This window comes from Molossus molossus, unplaced genomic scaffold, assembly GCF_014108415.1.
Source record: "Molossus molossus isolate mMolMol1 unplaced genomic scaffold, mMolMol1.p scaffold_m16_p_14, whole genome shotgun sequence".
Lineage (NCBI taxonomy): Eukaryota > Metazoa > Chordata > Mammalia > Chiroptera > Molossidae > Molossus > Molossus molossus.
Genome location: NW_023425349.1, coordinates 85,499,295 through 85,521,981, shown reverse-complemented (window position 1 = coordinate 85,521,981; position 22,687 = coordinate 85,499,295). Strand labels below are relative to the sequence as shown.

The 22,687-nt window shown below is 50.9% G+C and overlaps 1 protein-coding gene across 1 annotated transcript in view; it reads left to right on the top strand.

The window, feature by feature from the left end:
* LOC118629797 (aminopeptidase O (putative)) overlaps positions 1-22,687 on the top strand; it is a 339,962-nt gene that overhangs the window by 178,844 nt on the left and 138,431 nt on the right. The window contains exons 7-8 of the mRNA XM_036261438.1: positions 1,654-1,843; positions 5,878-5,984. Of these exons, the coding sequence (XP_036117331.1) occupies positions 1,654-1,843; positions 5,878-5,984 (297 nt within the window). The remainder of the gene's footprint in view (positions 1-1,653; positions 1,844-5,877; positions 5,985-22,687) is intronic.

The window sequence follows — 22,687 nt, the reverse complement described above, 5'->3', positions numbered from 1 at the left end:
TTACTTGTGTTTTGTTTTAGCCAAAAGGGTAAATTGCTGCCAACAGTATGTCTGGAATGTTATTTACTTGGTGCATTTCTGTGGCTTTTCTTTGCAGCACTGCACAGGCCAGAGCCAGGGGTCACTTACTGACAATGCCAGGCTGCAGCCTGTCTTCTCCATGGGGCACTTTCTCAGTCAGAGGGCATTTTCAGCTCCTGTGCCTCTTGGTTCCCTCCTTCCCTTCCCCCTCTCCTTCCTCCCTCCCTCCTTTCTCTCTCCCTCCCGCTCTTCCTTCCTTCCTCCTCTCCACCCTTCCTCCCTCCCTTCCTTCCCTCTTTCTCCCTCCCTCCCTTTCTCTGTCCCTCCCTCTCTTTCTTCCTCCCTCCTTCCCTCCCTCCCTGCCCCAATGCACTCTTATAATCTGCAGGTTCTGGTGGATCCCACCGAGAGCCTGGCAGATGCTTTTCCATTTGCGTGTCTGCCTGTTATTATCTCACATGAAAGCTGGCTGTTCTGGCACCTGACTCCGTGATTTCAGTTGGGCGCTCTGAGCTGAATGGGTGATGTTGTACAAGAGAACACAGGTGGGGCCTTCCCCCCTGTGGCCGTGGGGGCGGAGGACGGGTCTGCAGCAGTCCTGGCTTGTGCTGAGCCGGCGTGACGGCTCACAGATGGCTTTTGAAGGGAGAAACCAGTGTGTACAGTTTCTTAATTTGGGAGGTTTCACAACTGTTTTTGTTCAATGGACAGAGGAGAGAGATTTTTAAAGAGCAAATTCTTCATTAGTGTGACCGTAAACAAGTCCTGGGTAATGAGAAACGCCGAGGGTGGAAGCACAGGAGGTATTCTGTTTGCCTCTCCTCCCCGCAGCCTCCCCCCTCCCTCCCATTTCATCTGTGCAATTCAGTTCTAATCATGGTATTCTGGGTTTCAAAACAAAGTATGGAAAATGAGATTAGATAAATCTCCGTGGCTGGTGCCAGCCCTGGGGCTGTTTGCACACCTGGGTGGGTTAACTCCCTCCTCCCTCTGTCTGTCTCTCTTTCTCTGCATAATTTTCTTATGTCATATGAATATGTAAGCATCTACAGATAGGAGATGATCCCATTGCCAATCTCTGCCTTCCGGAGACCCAACTTTTATCTGAGTGTCTTGGAAAAGTCACCCATCCGAGGCACCTGCTAATTTGTTAACTGTGTAACCAGCCCCAGTCTGAAATGGAACATTTTTGGTTTCATTCTTCTCGGCTTTTCCTGTCCTTCTGCATGGTTTCCCAATTTGTTTGTAAGCTCTGGGATTTTTGGCTCAAGTGTCTTCTTTGATCATCTCTTGACAGCATGGGCTTTGCATTCTCACACCTGCTCTTCTTTTACAGTCCAGATTTCGGGGTAAATGCTTCCATTGCCTTGTAATTTCTTCAGTGTAAAACTGGGGTGCAGGTTACTGATTACAGGTAATAGCGTCTGATGACGGAGACAACCGTTTGGCAAAGACGGCAGCCTGAACCGCTGCCAGAAATGTAAACCGTCACTTGGTGTGTTTCTGAAAGCATCTGAGCCGGGCGGTCAGGATCTAGCATGCACAGGATAACAGCAGCCCGGCTGGGAAGCCGGCCCCAGGGCAGCCGCCGACAGGCTCTAACAGGACTGTTTTCTCCACCCTTCTCCACAGCCCACACATCGTCTTCCTCTCTCAGAGCACGTTGACTGGAGGGAGCCATCTCTGTGGGACCCGTCTCTGCCACGAAATTGCTCACGCCTGGTTTGGCCTCGCCATCGGGGCCCGGGACTGGACAGAGGAGTGGCTCAGTGAAGGGTTTGCCACTCACTTGGAAGATGTATTCTGGGCCAAAGCACAGCAGGTAGGTTTAAAGTGACCCTAAACATTTCACTCCCTGGAGTCAGATCTATCCATAGTCATTCGTTCATTCAACAGATAAGTACCGAGTGCTTACTATGCACTGGGCAGCTGGGAGAGACCTGTGCACATGGGAGGGGAAGCCCCCGTGCCCTGTGGGGTTCACACGAGCCACAGGAGAGAGACTGACACACACACCTGTAACGCGCCAGGTGGTGATGAGGACTGGGAAGGAAGTGCAGTAGACAGGGTGGCTCCAGGAGAAGGCCTCTGGTAAGAGGACATTGGAGCACAGACTTGCAGACAAAAGCATGCCATGGCTACTCAAGCTGCCCTTTGTGGTCGTGGCTGTGGTGACACGCACTGTGTTTTGTTAAATGATGAGGTTAAAAGTTAGATCAGAAGTCACAGTCCCGGTGGTCTGCTGGCCAGTACAGAGTGCAGCAGACAGAGGTGCAGATTAGGGATGGTGAGCATGTGGTGCGTCGGCCGTTGGTCCTCAGCTCGAACCCTTCTCTTGTCTAAGGGAGGGCTTCACATAGCCTAGACTTCTATTTTTTTAAAAGAAAGTTATACATTTGGATTTTTCGGTCAAATTCACTAATTTAAAGAATATTATATGAACCACATACCCAGAGGCCAGACCTGGTCAACGCATTCCCAGTACAACATCTACTTTAAAGAATGGGCGACCGCACCCCAGGCCTGGCTGGTTCAACTCAACGGTTAGAGCGTTGGCCTGCACACCAAAGAGCAGCAAGTTTGAGTCCAGTCAAGGGCATGTACCTTGGTTGTGGTTTGGTCCTTGGCGACCGGGGCAGCCAGTCAATGTGTGTCTTTCACATTGATGTCTCTCTCTCTCTCTCTCTCTCCCTCCCTTCCACTCTATCTGAAGATACATGGAAAAGTATCCTTAGGTGAGGATTAAAAAAACAACAACAAGAATTGGCCACCAGTTCTTAGGAGTTTATGGCAGCAAAGCTACTTGCTGCTTATTCTCTAGTTCCTAACATTTGGTCCCTGGTTTCCCTACCATTGTCACTCCTCACACACTCGACTGTTTAACATTTTCTAAGTCCCCAAGTTTGTGCATACCTTTGCGGTTTTGTTCAGATTCCTTCTGCATGTTGAAATCCTATTTACTTTTCACCGACTAGCTCAGGGTCACTGATGGCCCAGACCGATCATTTTACCCACAGTTCAACACTGCTCTTCGAGACACTGAGCCCCCTCAGTATCTGGTACCAATTCGCCCCTTTTCCCCACTTTCTTCTTCTTCCTTCTAGCCTCACATCTGGGCTGTGACCTTAGTCGAGTAGAGCTGTGTCTTGCTCAGCCGTCCACCCCTGTAGAGCCAGCAGCGCGCACGTCTGTGTCCCCTGCAGAGGGGTCACATGGCAGAGTAGGGGAGAGTGGCTGGGTTCAGAGTCTGCTGTTCACCAGCCTCCCTGAGCCTCGTTGGGGCAAACAGCATAGTGTGTAACGGAGCCTAGCACCATGCCTGACCCACAGTGAGCATTCAGCAGGGTTAGATGGGTTTCATGAGAATGTGCTTCTACAGCCATCCCTTCCCGGGGTGCTCCATCCCGAGGCAATCAGATCTGTGCCATTCTCGGTAATCATGAATGCATTTCAGGCATCTGATGACGTTCCTGTCCTGTCTCCTGCATCTCCTGAGAGCACCTCTCCCCTCCCCTCCCCTGGCCCCCCAATGGCCCTGTTTGGCATGGACTACCAGGGGTTGCTCCTGGGTCTCTGCAGGGGTCCTGCCTCTAACTGCCCTGAGTGTGGCCATCTGCGTCCACACAGGCACCGAGCTGGCCTGGCCACATCTCACAGCTGCACACCTGCCCTGGTCTGTCCTGAACAGGATGAGTAAGAACCCTGCTCTGAAAGAGGTCAGAGTCTAACTGAGGAGATACGAAAATCACACAGGGGAAGGGGGAAGAGCATAAATTACAAAGGAGAGGTAAACACCGAACACTGTGCAAGTTCAGAGGGGGAGAGGCCAGGTCTGAGAAGATCCAGGACGTCTTACCGCAGGAGGTGGCTTCTGACATGAGCTCTGTCCCTCCTCCTTCCCTAACCTGGTGTAGGGCAGCCCAGCTCATCACCCTTTACGGTGGTGCAGTAACTGTCCATAGGTGAAAACACCCCTGAGGCTGGGGGCCATTCTAGAATCAGCACAACGTGTGGAACTATCTCCAGAGCATGTCCATCACTCTGACCCCTTCCTTGAAGGTTAATGAGACCGAACCACTGCTGCTCCCGGACAAGTGCCCCCAACAGACTTTCCAAGCCAGGAGAGGGGTGCTCCTTGGGCAGGGAAGGGCGGGCCACCTCACAGACTCTCCTGGGCAGCAGCTGGACTCCCCAGTGAGGGGGGAGAGAGACTGCATGGGTCACTGTGCAGCACCGAGCACACGCGAGCACGGCAGAGTTGGGGAGTGCGAAATCTCCGAACAGGAGATAGAAATCAGCATTCTGCTCCAGTGGCATTCTGTAGGGAGAAGTGAAGTGAGTTCGTTGCAAGATTGAATCGTACAACTTGTCATCAACCTGGATAAAGTCTGAACTCTTTCCCAGGTGTCTTAAGCAGCCCAGCCACCATAACAAAAGACTGGGAGGCTTGAACAGACATCCGTTGTCTTACGGTTCTGGAGGCTGGGAGTCCAAGGTCAAGGTGCAGAGAGGCTTCATTTCTCTCTGCCCTAGCTTGGTGACAGCCACCTTCTCACTGTGTCCTCTGTGTACATGTGGAGAGAGAGAACGCTGGTGTCTCTTCCTCTTCTTACAAGGACACCAGTCCGATTGAATCAGGGCCCCACCTCTATGATGTTATCATCCTTAATTACCTCTTTAGAAGCCCCATTTCCAATACAGTCACATTTGGGGTTAGAGCTTCAACTTATGAATTTGGGGGAGGGGACAGAACTCAGTCCATAACAACAGGACATACAAGTCTGTTGATCGTTGGCCTCTGCTGACTTCTCGGCACCGCCGTCCCTCTCCGGTGGCAGCCCGCTCCTCACCTGACCACATCCCTGTCGTTCTCCAAGCGAGCAGGTCTTTCCAGGCCCCCAGAGCCTTGCACATACTTTCCTTCTTCCAGAAACCCCCCGACTCCTGGTTTTCCTGGAGACCAGCTTGGGTCCAACCACCTTTTCAGGAGAGCTTTCAGACCCTTCCGACCTTCCCCCCAATGGCCCTGTTTGGCCAGGGGGCATTCGGCTTCTTCCTTCACCTCTCTCATCACCCTGCTCTGATGTTAGCTTCTTGTATCACCCTCACCCGACCCCCCACCAGACTGCATGGGATAGGGGCTGTGCCCATGATATCCCCAGGGCCTAGCAGAGACTCTGTAAATATCTGTTGAATGAACCATTAGAGACCTTTAATTTCCGAAAATGTATCTATGTACGGACATTCCCTCCCTAGGGAGGTTTGGCTGCCCTCCCTTAAGGAGATTATAGCCATGGGACCTGATGAGCACCTCAAGACGGGGGCCAAGTGGCAGAGGCGGATCTGACCAGCAGGGCAGGTGCAGCGCCCTGCCCCCCCACGCCCCGCCCCCAGTGAGCCCAGGCAGTGCACTGTTTCTGGCTATATGCAAACAGAATCATCTGGGTTTCATTAGCAGGCTCCACAGTAAACAGCCCTAAACAAAACTGAGGGCTGGGGAACAGGAGGTAAATGATGGAGGGACATTCCCCACCCTGTGCAGAAACACGGAGCAGGAAAGGGCTGGATGGAATCAGAGTGGAAATGGCCCTTAGGGAAGCCTGCTCTCTTCAGGGTGGGGTGGGGTTCCTGGGCCAGGCAGCACCTCCCAAACAGGCAGGAAGAGTGAACAGCTGGTTCGTCCTCTGTGGGCCTAAGAGGCCCCTTCAGCCTCTGACTTCCAATGGGTGCAGCAGGGCGGCCGTGTTCCTGTCCTCCCTGAAGTCAGCCAGCTGCCTGGTCAGGTGGCCCTGATCTGCACGAGGACAGCACTGACTGCCTTGTACACCTGTATTTGTGTGTCTGTGGCTTAAGCAGCTGGCCCCCCACGAGGCCCGGGAACAGCAGGAGCTGCGGGCCTGCCTGCGCTGGCGTCGCCTCCAGGACGAGCTGCGGAACTCCCCGGAGCCGCTGCAGGTGTTGAGGTAACACCCTGGGATCCCTCCGCCTTCTCCCCTCTTCCTCCCGCTCCTCCTTCCCTTCAGCACACATTCAGGCCCTGCATCAAGTCTGCTGGGTTTCCTTTTTAATCAAGTTGGACCAGGTCACTCCTCCTCCCAAGGATGCGATTGTTACGTTTTAAGTCTTCTGGGGTGTGGGTTTGGATGTGCCTTCTGACGTGTCTCCACTCAGGAAAAAAACTAGCACCAGGCCATGTCCAGGACCAGGTTCTTCCTTTGAAGTTCTAACAGTCTCTTCTGGTGGTGGCTGGGGAAGTGGAGAAGGTTGGGTTTGGTAGCCCGGCAGGCAGTAACCTTTAAAGCCAAAAGGAAAAAAAAAAAAACCTTTAGGAAAATATTGATTCCTAAGTGTTTAGTAGTAACAGATGTTTGTCAATGGGCCTTTTGTTCCCATGCTTCCCAGCAGAGGCCACTCCTGTGGGCCGGCTCTGCCCCCGGCTCCTGAGTTTTGTTTGTAGACTGTGTCTCACAGCACTTGTAGGATTACTTCTTGCCTTTTTGCCATTTTTGTCCCTCTCTGCTTTGCTGGTTTTCTTCACTTCTCTGAATAGTTGTTTATCTGAAACCTCCAGCCTAGGCCCCAGGAGCACTGTGGTTGCTATGGCAACAGAAGCTTTCATCCTGCCCCTGCAGGGCTAGAGCCAAGTGTTCGGAATCGCAATCAGACAGGTGGGAAGGTGGCCATCCAGGAATCGCCCCCCACTTTAGCTGGCAACCCCCAAGGCCAGTCCACCTCCTGGGCAGCAGCCTCACTGTTTTTAAACAAACTGCCCCCCACAGTGACTGCTCATCCAGGCCCCGGTGTGAGGGAGCTGCCCAGCCAGCCTGACCCTGGAGAGGGGCACGGTCCCGCAGCCAGGCAGCATGGCTGGCTGCTCACAGGCTCCGGGCTCCACACTGACTCATCCAAGTCCGGAGCCGGAGCCGGAGCCGGAGCCGGAGCCCTGCAGCCCCACCCAGCGCCTCTATTCAGTCTGTTCCCTCGGCTGCTGGGCAGCTACCCCCACGTGGACAGGGGCTCTGCTCTCAGGGAGCTTCCACTTCCCGGGGCCCCTGCCACTGCACAGCTGGTTACAGGTGCTGAGAAGTGAGGGAGGGGCTGGGAAATGTCTCTGGGAGACGCCTGAAGGCCCTGCGGTAGGGAAGGGCGTGGCGTGCTGGTGCAGAGGGAAAGAAAGGAAGGCAGTGTGGCCCGAAGGGCAGGGAGGGCACATGTGTGTCGGAAAGTGTTCAGGAGCCAGGCCCGAGAGCTTTGCTCCAAGTGCAGTGGAAGCCGCCCGGGCCTTGAGCAGGGAGGGCTCGCCCTCCGTCTTGTGGGTTTACGTGCTGCTCTGGCTGCTGTGGGGGGTGCCGGCCACGCACGGAGGGCAAGGAGCAGGCTCGGTGCTGCAGTTGTCCGTAGAAGGTGTCTGGTGGTGGCTGTGACCGACGCAGGAAGCAGCCTGTGGGACACACGTTGTGGCCGTGGAACGGGCCGATCTTCGGTCGGCCAAATGTGGAGGAAGATGCGGGTGCCCAGATGATTTCTAGGCTTTTGACTTGAGCAGCAGGGTAGATGGTGATACTGTTTGGTGAGGCAGCACAGACTCTGAGAGGGGCGGGCCGTAGAGGGAAAACTCAAGTTCCAGTTTTGCATGAGTTCGGGTTGAGATGCCCAAATAGCTGTTCAAGATTAAGAACTCAGGTCTGCAAGTCCGGAGCTCACTGAAGAGAGAGAACATTTGGCTTAGAGATACTTTAAACTCTGAGCACACTGAAAGCACCGAGAGGGGAAAGGGAGAGAAGAGGGTGGGAGGAAGATGAGGAGCCGCAGAGGGGCTAGGGGAATTCGTGTAGAGGGAGGCAGGCACCAGAAGCCAGGAAAGAAATGGGGGGGCGGTGCTGGTGAGGGCGTGAGAGGGAGGGAGAGAGGTGACCTTGGAGTGGACTGTGTGAAGATGTTGTGACCTTGACATGTGTGCCTTTATTCAGAAGAGGTGGAGAATGTTAGCCAGGTTGGAGTTGGTAGGAGGATGGAGGGCGATCAGGAAGTGGAGACAGTGAGTATGGACTTTGTGAGGGAAGCTATGCTCAGAGGGCAGGCACGTGGAGGTTTGCTTTAGGGTGGCTGACACAGGCCCGCGCTCCTGTGTGACTGTGTGATAACTGCCATCCCTGTCGCCTCTCGAGACTCAGTTTCTTCCTCCTCCCAGTGTCTAAGTCCCTCTGATGCCTCAGTCTTGCATGGTTACAGTCCTGGGGAGGGGAGGGGCTGCACGTCACTATTAATGTCAGTCGCTGACCTGTTTCCAGCTCGTAAGCAGTCAGCCTGCACCCCTGGAAGTCAGTACACAGGTGAGAAGAGCCTCATCTCTGTACTTTGCAGCTGTGGTCAACCCACCTTCTGGTGGCCGAGAGCCTTGCCTTCACGTGTGGAGCCGGGAGAAAGAATACACCGTGTAGAAGGCTTAGTTGGCCATTTGTTTTTCTTTGTCTTAGCATTCAGAAATGATATTTGCCTAAATGTAGGCTACCCCTGAAATGACTGCATTTGAAAGACGCGTTGCACATCATTACGGGAAGTCCTGTGATCAGAGGCACTTACAATGAAGAGGAAACGTTTCTGAACCTGCCCCGAATGATATGGTCTGGGTTCGTGTACTGCCATCCCCTCGGATTCTCCCTTCCGAGGGCACAGAGGACCCAGAGGGCACTGACAATGAAAGGAGGCAGCAGAGTGGTACAAATGTGTTCTCAGACTTTGTTTTGTTTTCATATGCAAATAAGATCTAGGTAAAGGAGGCTCTTAAAACAGCAGAGTGATCAAAGATGCTTTTTTTTTTTCTTAAGATACCATATGGTCTTGAAATGATGGACCAAGAACCACTTAGAGGTCCCGTTCGCGTCTTGATGCATTCCTCCACACTGCCAGACTCTGCCCCCTGGCCGGCCCCCCCTCCCCACACTGTCTCCTCCTGGCTTCTGTATGCCACACTCGCCTTGACTCCCTTCCGCCTCTCCACTGCCTAGTGAACATTTTCGGTGACTCGGGCTCCGAGGGACCAGGACCTCCTGAGGTGCCCAGTGTCCCACAGCTGATAAAGAGCAGAGTGGGCCTGAAACTGCCCTCTTTCCCTGACCACCTTCTGCCATCACAGTTACTTGTATTAAAAAGAAAACATTCCATGTATCTTCAACTGAGGAAGGACATGAAGGTCAGGATAAAGAAAAGTATCCTTAGACCAAGTAGCTTTGTCTTTTTGCACATGAGAGCATGTGTGATTTTTTTTTTTATCCTCACCCGAGGACATTTTTCCATTTTCTATTCAGATAGAGTGGGAGGGAGAGAGAGAGAGAAACATTGATGTGAAAGGGACACATCAAGTGGTTGCCACCCGCACGACCCAACCAGGGCCAGGGACAAACTGCAACCGAGGTACGTGCCCTTAGGGGGAACCGAACCCGGGTCTCTCTGGACCGCAGGCCAATGCTCTAACCACTGAGCCAAACCGGCCAGGCCTGATTTTTTTTTTTTTTTTTCAGTAGATACCAGGAAAAAAGGAAACAGCGTAGTGTTGGTTACACATACTGGAGTATTAACCGAGTGAGAAGAGAAACACTAAAATTTAGTTTGGCTCTGACCTAATCAGGAATGTACAGGGACTGTTGTCCGCGTGGCCATCCCTGTCCCCAGTGTTGAATCGTGGCTCAAATGTGTCCGCTGGTGAGGCTGAAAGTCCTCGGGTGCAGGAGTTTCCTGTCCTCCTTTCCTGGCCAGGCGCAGTGTGCTGCAGGCTGTTGCGGCAGAGATTGGCTCAGACTTCAGAATGCAGGGTCACACTGCTGACTCTGGGCCTTTTCTCGTGTGTTAATTATTAAAGATGCCTTTCCCACAGACGACACCCCAGTGGCTCCCGGCAGACTCCCCCTGGCCTCTCCACCAGCTCTGGGCAGGGCGGTGTGCCAGGCACGGCCTGACCTTATCGCTGTCCTGCTGAGGGGGGTGCGCCCCCGCGGCCACCTCTTCACTTTCTCCTGTTGTGCCCCCCGCCCCACCTGAGCTTCCTCCTGGGCCAGGGAGCAGCCCCGACTCCTGCAGGGAAGATGCGGGGCTTCCGAAAGGCTCTGGTGCCCTTGGTCCCTGGGGCACCGCTAGATTCCGGCATCTTCTCTGAGTGCTTTCACGTGGAGACTGACAGGCTGCTGGATGGAGGAGCTACAGTGGCAGGGTCAGAAGACATCTCTGTTGTTTTTTGTTGTGATTTATTAGCAGCCCTTTTTTTTTCTGGATTCTTTGTTAGAGTCAAGCTTGTACAGAGAAAAACATTAAGATAGATCACGTTGAGGAGGCTCTGACAAGCCCGAAGTCTGGAGCAGTGCGTTCTCCATGGTCCACACAGTGGTAGGGTAGGGCGGGCATCTCCTGCCCTCCTTGTGGTCCAAGGACATCCCATAGCAACAGGGAGGAGCCCTGAGTGTGTCACTGGTCCATGGGTAGCCTGGCTGTTGGCTTAGTTAGAGCACCATCTCCTATACCAGAAAGGTTACGGGTTCGATTCCTGGTCAGGGCACATACCTAGGCTGTGGGTTTGATCCCTGGTTGGAGTGTGTACAGGAGATAACGGATTCATGTTTCTCTCCCACGTTGATGTTTCTCTCTCTCTCTCTCTCTCTCTCCCCCCCCCCTCCTTTGTGTGGTACCACTGATGGCTGTGGCTGTCTGGGGATTTCTGCCACCTGGCTTTCAGGCACCCCTCCCTGGTTCTCCTTGTGCCCCTCTGCCATCCTCCCCATCTCCTTTCCCGGCTGCTGTGCTGCCTGCCTGCCTGCCTCTCCTGAGGCTCTCCTCTTGGCTGTGTGTCCTCCTGGAGTGGTCTCATTCGCACCCCCGGACTTAGGTGGGGTTCCCCAGAAGAAGACCATCAGATAAGATTCACAAGAAAGAGATCACCCGGAAGTGTTCCCGGGGGTGGAAGGGGACGTGGAAGTGAGAAGGGGAGGGAGCCAGACCGGTGTCATGATTCCAAGTCAGGTCGCCAGGACTGCTCTGGAGGCACTCAGGGTCAGCCTCAGGGTCAGCTCCCTCGGGCAAGGGGCCCAGAGTGTGCCCCCGCCTGCCCCTGTCATCGTTGTCTGGGGGGATGTACGTTCCCAGGTACTCTGGCTCCCTGAGGACCACATCTGACAAAGAGGCAGAGAACACGCCAAGAGCTGCTGTGCACAGAGGTGACGGAAGTCCCATGGGATACGAGCACCCCCCCCCCCCCAGCCTGTGCTGGAGGCCCCGGTCACCCGCCCAGCCAGCTCTCTCACCGAGCAGATGAGAATGCTTAGCTGCCCATTTGACTTCATCCCTTCCTGGCTGCCCCGCAGGCATCTCACATCAGTAATCCCCTCTTCCCACCCCACTGCTCACCTCCCCTAGTGTTGAGTTCATGGGCAGAGACCTGGGCGTCCCGCTCCTCCTTCTCTCCTCTCCCGGGAGGGCCTCAGCCGTCACTGTGAACTCACCTCATAAGAATGTCTCAGTCCCCACCCCACCTGCTGCCTCTGCTTGGAGCACGAGGGCTTGCATGCAGCCAGTCCCGCGGCCTGCAGATTGCTCCCACCTCCCGTCTCATCAGACCCCCCCTCTGTGCTTCCACCGGGGGCTCTACCTAAAACACCGTGTGATTCTGCCACCTCCATGCTTGAGACCCTCCCAAAGTGTCCTCTCATCCCCGGGAAGAACTCCACATTCCTTGATATAGCGGTCAAGGCCCCCACCGTCACCCCTACCTGTTTTTTCCAGTTTCTTCTCTTGCCATTCTTTGCTCCCCACGCTAGCCACCCAGATATTCATAAAACCCTACTGTATTGGGTTGCCAGGGAGGCCAAACAAAATGCCACAGACTGGTGTGTGGCTTAAACAACAGACAGGTACTGTCCTAGAGTTCCAGAGGCTAGAGTCCAAGACCAAGGTGTCAGCAGGTTTGGTTTCTCCCGAAGCCTCTCTCCCTGGCTTGCACACGGCCGCCTTCTTGCTGTGTTCTCTATGCAACACCCCTGGTGACAGTGTGTGCTGATCTCTTACATAAGGCACCAGCCACATTGAATTACTGCCCAAAATACTGCCTGTGTGTTAAATTCACTGCCTCTTTAAAGGCTCCGTCTGTAAATGCAGTGACATTTTGAGGTATTGGGGGGTTAGGACTGCAACGTAAAGAAATTGGAGAAATATAATTCAGCCCATAACACCTACTGTTCACCTGGTCTTTCTTACCTCCTTGCCGTTTTCCACGGTGCCTTTCTTTAGAATGTTCCTCCCTGTTGCACAACTTCAATTATTAGGACTCAGTACAGGTATCACTGCCTCCCAGAAATCGCAGGCCCCGCCCTGGCAGATAAGCTGCTGACCCCCCTCCGTGCCCCCGGATGTTCTGCTTGCTTCTCCGTCGTGATCTGACTGTATTATTTGGTAATTATCTTTAGACTGAAACATTATTAAATTGCAAATATTCAACCATTTTTACTCTACAAAAACAGCAGCTTTATATGGTCTGACCTGATACATCTCTCTGCTGACTCATCAGCCTTTTGTGTCTCCGGACTGTCCTCCCCGCCGCCGTGGGCCACAGTGCACGGCACCGAGTGGGCCCTTGACAGGCGTGGGAGAGACGAGTGCTGTACACAACGTGCTTCTCTCCCCGAGGGGTTTTGTGTTTCTGGAGAGTCGAAATACTGGCCAGAAGACACAGACGGACAAATCCGAGGCTCCACAGAGTTCTAAGAACCGAGTGTTGGACGTTGGTAGGCTTGTTAGAAAGGGCCGGTGGGGGTGTGGGGCTGGGCCGGGACGGGAAGGAGGGAGAGCACTGAGCTGGTGCCGAGGTGGAGGGAAGGGGACCGGGGAGCAGTGGGCGTGGAACGAGAGGACAGCCGTAAGGACCTGTGAGACTGGAGTGGACAGGGAAGGAGGCTGAGTGACAGTTCCAGATGCCACGTGCAAGAGCCTGCGTGTGGCCGACCAGGCAGTGGAAGCTGTTTTCAGCTCCAGAATGACTTCATACAAATGGAGCTCTGGGAAGATTACCCAGACTTCGGGATGACACATGATCAGAGAGACAGAGTCAAGAGGCCGGTGGAACTTGGTGGTGGTTTCGGGAACCCAGGCCTGAGTTTAGGGGAGCCCAGAGCCTCCTGTTGGTTGGCCTGAGGCTCCACCTGGGCTTCTCCTTTGGGCTTCGGAACTGACTGACATTGACGCAGCCTCAAAGAGGCTTTGATACTGCGGTGGACAGCTGTCCCTGACTGAAGGTCGGGATTGGCCCACCAAAGGAGCTGCATGGACATGTGGCTTTGTGAGATTTGTTGTGGCTTTGAACAGACTGAAACGCAGGAATCAGTTCTTCTTGGCCAAGGCCTGGTTGATCCAGCCTCATCTTCGAGAAATGTCATCGGAGGATGCAGGCCTGAACTGTCTCCAGAGCGGTCAGTCTTCATCTCAACCCCAGAGAAGCGTGGGGTTATGAGGAAGCCCAGGAGCCCAGCGGCCCGGACTGGAGGCCAGTCCTGACTCCACTACATGCTAAGTGGCCTTGAGAGACGTACACAGCCTCACAGAGCTGGTGCCATCTCTGTAAACTAGCACAGTTGTTTCTACCTCATAGGTGAGGGTCAGCACACCTGTGATGGGTATGTACAGATCATTCAGACACTTGTGTTAGGTTGAATCATAGGAAATTGCCATTTTGGTACATCTAAAATGACTGAATATTCTCCATTCCCTATTGTTCGACCTACGCTAAATACTGAGCAAGTGTTAGATGTTGTCATCTACCCTTGCACCCGGTAGATGTTTGTCCATGGAGTGACAGGACACACGGACGCAGCCCCCAGAGCCAGCCCCGGTCTCCTAGCTCGTCCTGGTTTCCTCACCCAGCCAGCCGTGTCTTTTACTGCTGCCACCCTCCCCTGGCGACAGAAAAGGGACCCGTTCCTGTCTCTTCACCACCCAGAGCCTGGAGTGCTCACCTTCCCTCCCGACACACGTACAGTTGGCTCGAGTGCTAAAAAGGATAAGAGTGCTTGGTTACAGCGGGAAAAGATGGGGTTAAAAGCAAAAACACCCCCGACCCCCAAATCTGAACGTTAAACAAAGATGCTCAAACTACCAGCTTGAGGTGAGAGTTAGATCGGCAGTGTTTCTAAGACAGAGGATCCTCATAGCTCCTTGCTTCTGGTCTGATCTGCAGAAGGGCTGCCTGGTGGCCCCTCCGCCTCCGGTCTCTGCAGCTTCCCTGCCTTCTGTGCGAACTGACCACAGCCCTGAAGAGGAAGAGTTCTGCCTTCACGGCCGTGAAGAGCCTTCCCTGAGCTCCAGCACCAGCAGGGCCCGTGCAGTCTGCCGTGTCTACGTGTCTCTGGCGTTCCTGCCCTCCGCCCTCCACGCCTCAGGCCTGGCCCCCCACTCCCCTGTCCGGTTTTCTTTATTTGAACCGCACATGCTAGCTGTGTAGACCGTTTCTCCCTTTTGTGACAGGAGGGTGCTACCCTGTGCCAGAATTTTCTGGAAAACTTCGGGGCTCGCAGACAGCCAGAAACAGACTCTGCCCTTTCCTGTTCCAAAGGCCCGCTCCACCCCCTGCGCTGCCCACTCAGTTCCTGTTTCCTGTCCGAGGGACGCCCTCGGCTCTCGCCGCTTTCATCTAGCAAAGATGACAGACATGTCCTCAACAGTTGAACTCAAATAACCCTCCCTGTTCATTTTTCTAGACCATTCCCTGGTTACTCATCACTCAGGTATTTCTGAGGGAGGAACAGACTTCTCACGAGGCCCCTAATTACATACTTTTACTGTACATGGTATTTAAATTTTGTGATAACATTTTAGTAGGATTTTTTTTAAATATAGAAAACCATAAATAAGATATAAATCAGTGTATAATCACTGTCGTTAACCATAATTTTCAAAAAAGTATTTAACAGGAAAATTCTAACAACTTAGAAAGGTGTTTTTGCATCCCCACCACTATAGATCTTACCTAAGAATATCGCTGCTAGCATTTGCTTGTGAATCTTTCTGAAAGTAAACATGTTGTAAGTATATATGCATGCTTCTGTTATCGCTGCCCTGTGTGGCACTGATTCAAGACAGCACGTTGCCTACAAAATATTTTCCTGAAAGTAATTCAAATGGTTAAACCCATCTGTAACAGTTCCCTCTCATTCTGCCCATCCTCTAAGGATGTCGCCTGCACTCAGCCAATCCTAACACTATGTACATTACTTTCTTAGCTAATTAGCATTCATTTCCAATTCAGAAACACTCTCATGCAGTGAGCGGTTTCTCACATAATCCTAAATTGACTTTGTTCTACAAAGTCTGTGTTTGGGCCAGTGGTTTTGACCAGAATGGCCGACAGAAACTGTTACAAGTATTTGTCTGGATCTGCTGCAAAGACATGAAAGAAGAATATCTGTTAACACGTTAACATCCATCTTTCTCCTATTAATACGATCCTGAGTATTGTTCTGTTCCCGACACATGTAGTTCTTTTTCTTCAACGGCTGCAGAAGGCCCCAGCCTGTGAACGTTTCGCGACTAACTGTCTAATGTCTAACTATTTGTTAACCATTGGACACTCTGGTAATTTCCAGTTTTTTGCTTTCACAAACAAGGCTGCAAATGGTCGCACACTTCCCGTTAGTGCGCAGCGTGTTCATTAGAAGACCGAACAGTCCATGGTGCCCACCAGACCGAGAAGAGAGCCGCTGCTGTCCCAGCTTCCGTCCTGTTGACTCCCTGCAGCGAATGTTGGGCTCCAAACCCAGGCAGCCCTGCAGCCCCGCCCCCTCCTTCAGTGCCCATGGCCCATCCGCTCCCCTCTGAGTCCTAAGATGAGATGCTCCCTCCTGTTACCGTGGCACACGGCGACATGCGTGCTGCTAACATGCTGCTAGTCTCCTTGAAAACGAAGCTGGCGTCTGTCTCATTGGCCTCTTTCTGGAATGAAGTCATGGGGCTTTGATGTAGTACAAAACAATTTTTCCATTTTTATCCTCCTACTTTTGCTTCCTGTAATTTTCAGGTTTTCTATATTGCCGTGTTCTGAATGTGTGTTCAGACTGACAGCCTGTGCTTAATGCTGACCATCTCAGCCCTGCATAGATGAGGGGCCCCCTTTCAGCTGGCTAACGAGGATACCAGTTTGGGCACATTGAACGTGCACCTCCCTGTCCGCCGCTCTCTCCCCAGAGCACAGCCTGGAAAGGTATAATGAGAGCCTTGTATTGCTTGGCTCCTATGCTCCTACGCTGACTCCATCCCCAAATATATGTGGTTGAATAAAATTCAGTTAAGGTTCCTCTAATTCATTTAGGGTTTTGAGTTTTGTTTTGTTTTTAATCGAAATCACCCTTGATGCTGATTTATGAGGCCAAGGCTCCGCAGCAGACCTGTTGACTCCCTGCAGTGGATGAGAAATGTTTTTTTCTAAATGCTGCAGCTTACCCGTATTCCAGGCGATTTCACCTTCCAAAACCACAGAGTACTAGGGTCAGAAAGGATTTAACAAGTGATTTTGCTTAACTTTCCATATCCCTGACCAACAGCACCCAGCTCTGCCTGAATATCCCCAGGACCCAGGTCGAAGCTCCAGCCAGGGGCAGCCTCCCTGTGGGAAAAACCCATCCCGGCATGTCTTCCTTCGACCAGCGGGAGCCTGCCTGCGGATGAGGTTCACCCAGGCCTCTGGGTCCTGACCTTCAGAGCTGCAAGGACTCGCCTTGTGCTCACCCAAACAGTCCACATATCTGAAGACCATAACCTTTCCTTTTCTGGTCACCAGGTCATCGGTTCTGATAAAGTCATTGTCTGTACTGCAGAGTGTTTGCCTTCTTGGGTGTGGTCCTTTGTTGTTCTCTCAGTTGAATGGCCTTCTCCAAATGGGACAGCATTCTGTGTGAAGTCACACCTGTGCAGGAGGCAGTGGGGCTCTGCCTTTACCTGTGTAGTCCAGGAGCGAAAGGATAGGCCCTGATGAAGTTGAAGGCACTTGCATAATGCCCTCGAGGTCCATCCATGTTGTCACAAATGGCAGTGTTTCATCTTCTTTATGGCTGAGTAGTATTCCATTGCATATATGTGATACATATCTCATATATACCACGTGTTGTTTATTCATTCGTATACCGTATTCCTTTTTAGACCCAGCATCATATACCTTCTTACGGCAGTGTTACCATTCCAACTCCATAGCTTTTTCTCCTTAGTAACACTCACTGAGTGCTCCCCGTGCCAGACACTGTTCTAAGCACTCCGGAGATATTATCTGGTTTCATCCTCAGAATGGCCCTGTGAGGTGGGTTCTAGTGTCATCTTCCTTCCCATCACAGCTGTCTGGACTCCAGCGCTCCACTCTGTCTGACCAGTCACCTCATTGCTGCTGTCATCCCACTGACCATCGTGTTTATTGTTCTGGAAGCCACCTCAGTCACCTCTAGCTGGTGTTGAGTTTACAGGTAGTTTAATATACTAAATCTTTTTCACAGGTAAATGCTTAATTTAAATAACTTTCTGTCCTTAACTATTGTTTTGTTATTATTATTTTTTTTAATGTTTTGTTAATTTTGGATCCTCATTCCAGCCTGCGGTTTTTGTGCTTGAAGAGGGATCCTGGTTGTCAATCAACCAGCTAGACTCCCAGCCTAGACTCTTATGCAGATCTTTTAAGCCAGTAAGTCCTCATTCCTTGGACACTTCCCTAAGGACTCCCTCCTGGCTATAGCAATAATTAATCAACAGCCTTGGGGTAGTGTTCTTTACCCTCTAAAGCCACGGAACAGCACCACGTGCTCACCCCGCATCCGTTCTGCCCGTTTGCCTCGTAGAGAGGATCCTGCTGCCCACAGAGAATTTCTGGAAGTGGCCCCGAGAGCCCATGCTGACTCCTGTAGTTAATCATATTCTCTTCTAAGTGCTCACAAACTATCTGTTCCATGACAAAGTCACGAATTTTGCCTCCCTTCCTCTTATCCCCTTTTCCTTTACACATCAAAATAGCGTTTGCTTGTCTCCGTGAGCCCCTTTCCCATTGTCTCCGTGATGTGATCCCCCCAGAGGTCTGTGGTCGCAGGTGGCAGCTTCACGTGCTGTGGCCTGTCCCTCCCTGAGCCTGGGTCAGGACTCCTTTCAGGGACGAGGGAGCCCTCCCACCTGTGCCGGGCATCACGGCCCACGCTCCGCACACACGGCAGCTCTCATATAACTGCCTGCTGTACCATGTGCATGCCGACCGTCCTCTCCTCCGCATAGACGTGAAGCAAAGCGGGAGTCCAGTAGTTCTGTTGCTCTGTCCCCTCTGACGCCCGTCCTCCTTGAGCTGCAGAGATTACTTCAGAAGCCCTCTTGTTGCCCCGGGCCGTCTCCATCAGCCTCAGTTCACTGGGAGTCTGTGCCTTCCCGGCAGCAGTCCTGCAGCCTCCTGCTGCTGTGCTTGGCCTCGATGTCTTCTTTCCCCGGCATCCCCTTCACCGTCGGAACATGTCCTTTGAAATCTGCCTGATGAGGCCCTGGCCAGTTGGGCTCAGTGGTTAGAGCGTCGGCCTGCAGTCCGGAGAGACCCAGGTTCGGTTCCCGCTAAGGGCACGTACCTCGGTTGCAGTTTGTCCCCGGCCCTGGTTGGTCATGCAGGTGGCAGCCACTCGATGTGTCCCTTTCACGTCGATGTTTCTCTCTCTCTCTCTTCCCCTCTCTCCCTCCCACTCTATCTGAACAAAAAATGGAAAAATGTCCTCAGGTGAGGATTTAAAAAATAAAATAAAAATTCACCTGATCAGGAACCTCCTGCACGGTCATACTGGGGTGTTTGCCCCCTTGCCATCCCCCACCCCCATTTTCTTCTTTGTCTCCTTGGAAAATGTGTCCATATTATCTCTTGCTATGTTGAATGTGGTGATGGACTGCTCAGACCATCATATTAATCTGTTCCTTGTTTTTCCTTTGTGATTTTGTTTCTTAGAGAGGAATTTCTGATTTATGGCCATTCAAAACCTGAAGATTATTTTGGTTTTGTATCACTGCTCATTACTTCCTGCCTTTCTATGTTTCATCTTTTATTTTTCTACCCTGATTATCAAAATGGGTGGAGTTGGTTCATGTTTTCCACAGTTCTGCTAACTGCGGTCATTCCTTGTCACTGCTCTTCAGCAGCCGACTTCTCCCCCCACAGGCACTGACCAATGGCTCCTTCCACCGTCAGGGGACAGAATATACCTTCCTTACTATCCTCTGCCTCCTTGGAGAGATGCCTTCTGTCTTAAATCATTCTAGCAATTGCCTTTTCAACACCTCAGTCATATCCTGCTGTGTCTGCTACAGGATAGTGGTCCCTGATGGGGAAGGGCCTTTATGCTGGACAGCTGCTAACCCCACTGTGAAAAGCACACAGCCAAACCTGTCAGACGCCAGCCGCTGACACGGTACAGCCGCTGACACGGTACAGCTTCATTCGCACTGTCCAAAGCAAGGTGATGGCAAGTGTTCGTGATGCATACTTTTTAGATAGAAAAATAGTTGCAAAAAGCAAACGGAGGATATAAAATGCCTGTACTTTCCATTATTCTGCCTCCATTTTTTACCAAGAGTTTTAATAATTGCTTCACTGAATGGTATAGGTTCTGGGGTGTGTTATGTAAGGAATATGCCCAGACCTAGCTTACTGGAACTTTAAGCAACCCCAAAAATTTGTTTTTTCTTTCTATTTTCTGATGGTGACATGGCGCAGAGCAGGCTTCAAGACCAACCCCTGAGGGTGTACATTCAAAGTTGGGGTTCGCAAATGGAAGGTGAAAGGCTGCATTGATGTGCCATTTTTTTTTTTAACACACACATACTTTATTTTAGAAGAAAAATTGAACAGACCAATAACAACAAAGGAAATTGAAGACGTAATTAAGAAACTCCCAGCAAACAAAAGCCCAGGCCCAGATGGCTTCATGGAGGAGTTTTACCATTCAAAGAAGATCTAATACCCATTCTTCTCAAACTATTCCAGAAAATCCAAGAAGACAGGAGACTTCCAATCTCATTTTATGAGGCCAGCATAATCCTAATTCCAAAACCGGATAAAGACACTACAAAGAAAGGAAACTACAGGCCAATATCCCTGATGAATACAAATGCCAAAATCCTTAACAAAATATTAGTAAATCACATCCAGCAACACATCAAAAAAATTATCTATCATGACCAAGTGGGATTCATCCCAGGGATGCAAGGATGGTACAATATTCACAAATCAATAAATGTGACACACCACATAAACAAAATGAAAGATAAAAACTATATGATCATATCAATACATGCTGAAAAAGCATTCGACAAAATCCAGTACCCATTTCTGATAAAAACGCTTAGCAATATGGGAATAGAGGGATCGTATCTCAACATAATAAAGGCTATATATGAAAAATCTACAGCCAACATCATACTCAATGGGCAAAAACTAAAAACATTTTCCTTAAGAATGGGTACAAGTCAGGGATGCCCACTTTCGCCACTCTTATTTAACATAGTACTAGAAGTCTTGGCCACAGCAATCAGACATGAAGAAAAAATAAAAGGGATTCAAATTGGAAAAGAGGAAGTGAAACTGTCATTATTTGCAGATGACACAATGTTATACATAGAAAACCCTAAAGACTCCATCAAAAATCTACGAGACTTAATAAATGCATTTGGCAAAGTAGCAGGATACAAAATTAACGTCAAGAAATTGACGGCATTCTTATACACCAACAATGAATTCACAGAAAAAGAAACTAAATAAATCCCATTTACCATTGTAGCGAAAAAATTCAGATACTTAGGAATAAACTTAACCAAAGAAGTAAAGGATCTCTTCACAGAAAACTACTGGTCATTGAAAAAAGAAATAGAGGAAGATATAAAAAACTGGAAGCATATACCTTGTTCATGGATTGGAAGAATTAACATCATTAAAATGTCCATACCTACCACCTCTAGGAATATACCCTAAGAAGCATGAAACACCAATCAGAAAGAATATATGTACCCCCATGTTTATAGCAGCACCATTTACAATAGCTAAGATCTGGAAACAACCCAAATGTTCATCAGTAGACGAATGGATAAAAAAGCTGTGGTACATATATATATATACACAATGGAGTACTATGCAACTGTAAGAAAGAAAGATCTCTTATCCTTTGAGACGACATGGAGGGTCCTGGAAAGTATTATCCTAAGTGAAACAAGCCAAGCAGAAAAAGTCAAATACCACATGATCTCACTTATTTGTGGAATATAATGAACATAAATAACAGCCTGAGGAATACGGTAGACCCAGAGACGTGGAAGTAGGGTACAGACTGACAACCCTCAGAAGAGGGGGTGGTGGGGGAAGGGAAGAGATACACCACAGAACTTCTATGCATGTACGCATAACCGATGGACATAGAAAACAAAGCTGGGGACAGGGTGGGAGGGGATAGGGAGGAGAGAGTCAATGGGGAGAAAAAGGAGAAACATCTGTAACAAAAATTAATTAATAAAAATAAACACACACACACATACTTTATTTTGGAATAATTTTAGACTCAAGAAGTTACCAAAATAGTAGACAGAGTTCCTGTGTACCCCTTCCCAGCTCCCCCAATGATAACATCATATACACATAGCTATAGGGTGATGCTTTTCTAATTTCTTTGCCTGTGAGAGGAAAGCTAGCACCCCCTGGACCCCAATCTCTGTCCCACTGTGACGATGACAGAACATTTATACTGTGTCCTGAGTGCCAGTGGGAACTCTGGCCGAGACGCGTAGATGCCATTACGTTACAAATGGGAACCAGGCTTCAGGGGGTTATGTGACTCACTCAAGTGTATGTGGCACTTTAGAGTCACGATTCATGCCAGACTCTTCACCAGCATGTAACACTGCTTCGCCTGTAGGTCTCGCTTGCACATTTGGGGCTCAGATGTACCCTGAGGCCAGTGTCCGCACAAAGGTAGTTTTTAACTTCCTCCGTTATTGTGGGTGAGTGAGGCACTGCTCCCCAGCAGTCAGGCCTTTTGGGGCAGCTGCGGCTGACCTGCAGACAGGGATGTTGAAGTGCTGACTAAACCCTTTCTGTCTCATTTCTGGACGCCTCACCCTGGCTCCAGCACTACAGCAGTGAGTTGATGGGTGAAGATAGCTTGTACCAAGGAGTGTGAGCCCCGGCAGGCAGCTGCCTGAGCCGTGGCACAGCAGCAGGTGTGCAGACCTAAGCTGACACGCCCACGCACCTTTCAGAGGCATTTTCCCAAATCCCCCCTTTGGTGACAGTCCTGCAGAATCAGTCATTTCTTCCCGAGGTTTGATTCCCAGTCGAATCACTGAGTATCGAGTGTCACTGTCACCGCTCTTTAAGTGGCCACATTGCTCCTGGGAGTGCAGGGGAAAGGAAGGAGCTGGGCAGGGGGAGGTCCTGCTAATCTCACTTGTTGTATTTGGTGCCAGGTACAACAGAAACCAAGGGCATTTCAGTCCAAACGACCTTCGTAACTTGATCTCTCGCATTCCATGTATTCCAGCCAAGGAAATAAATGCTGGCATACAATGTCTAAGAAATGCTAACACGTTCACGTTTACAAAGTGCTTTCGTACTGCCTGAGCCTCATCACACTCTTTGCAGGTGAGGAAA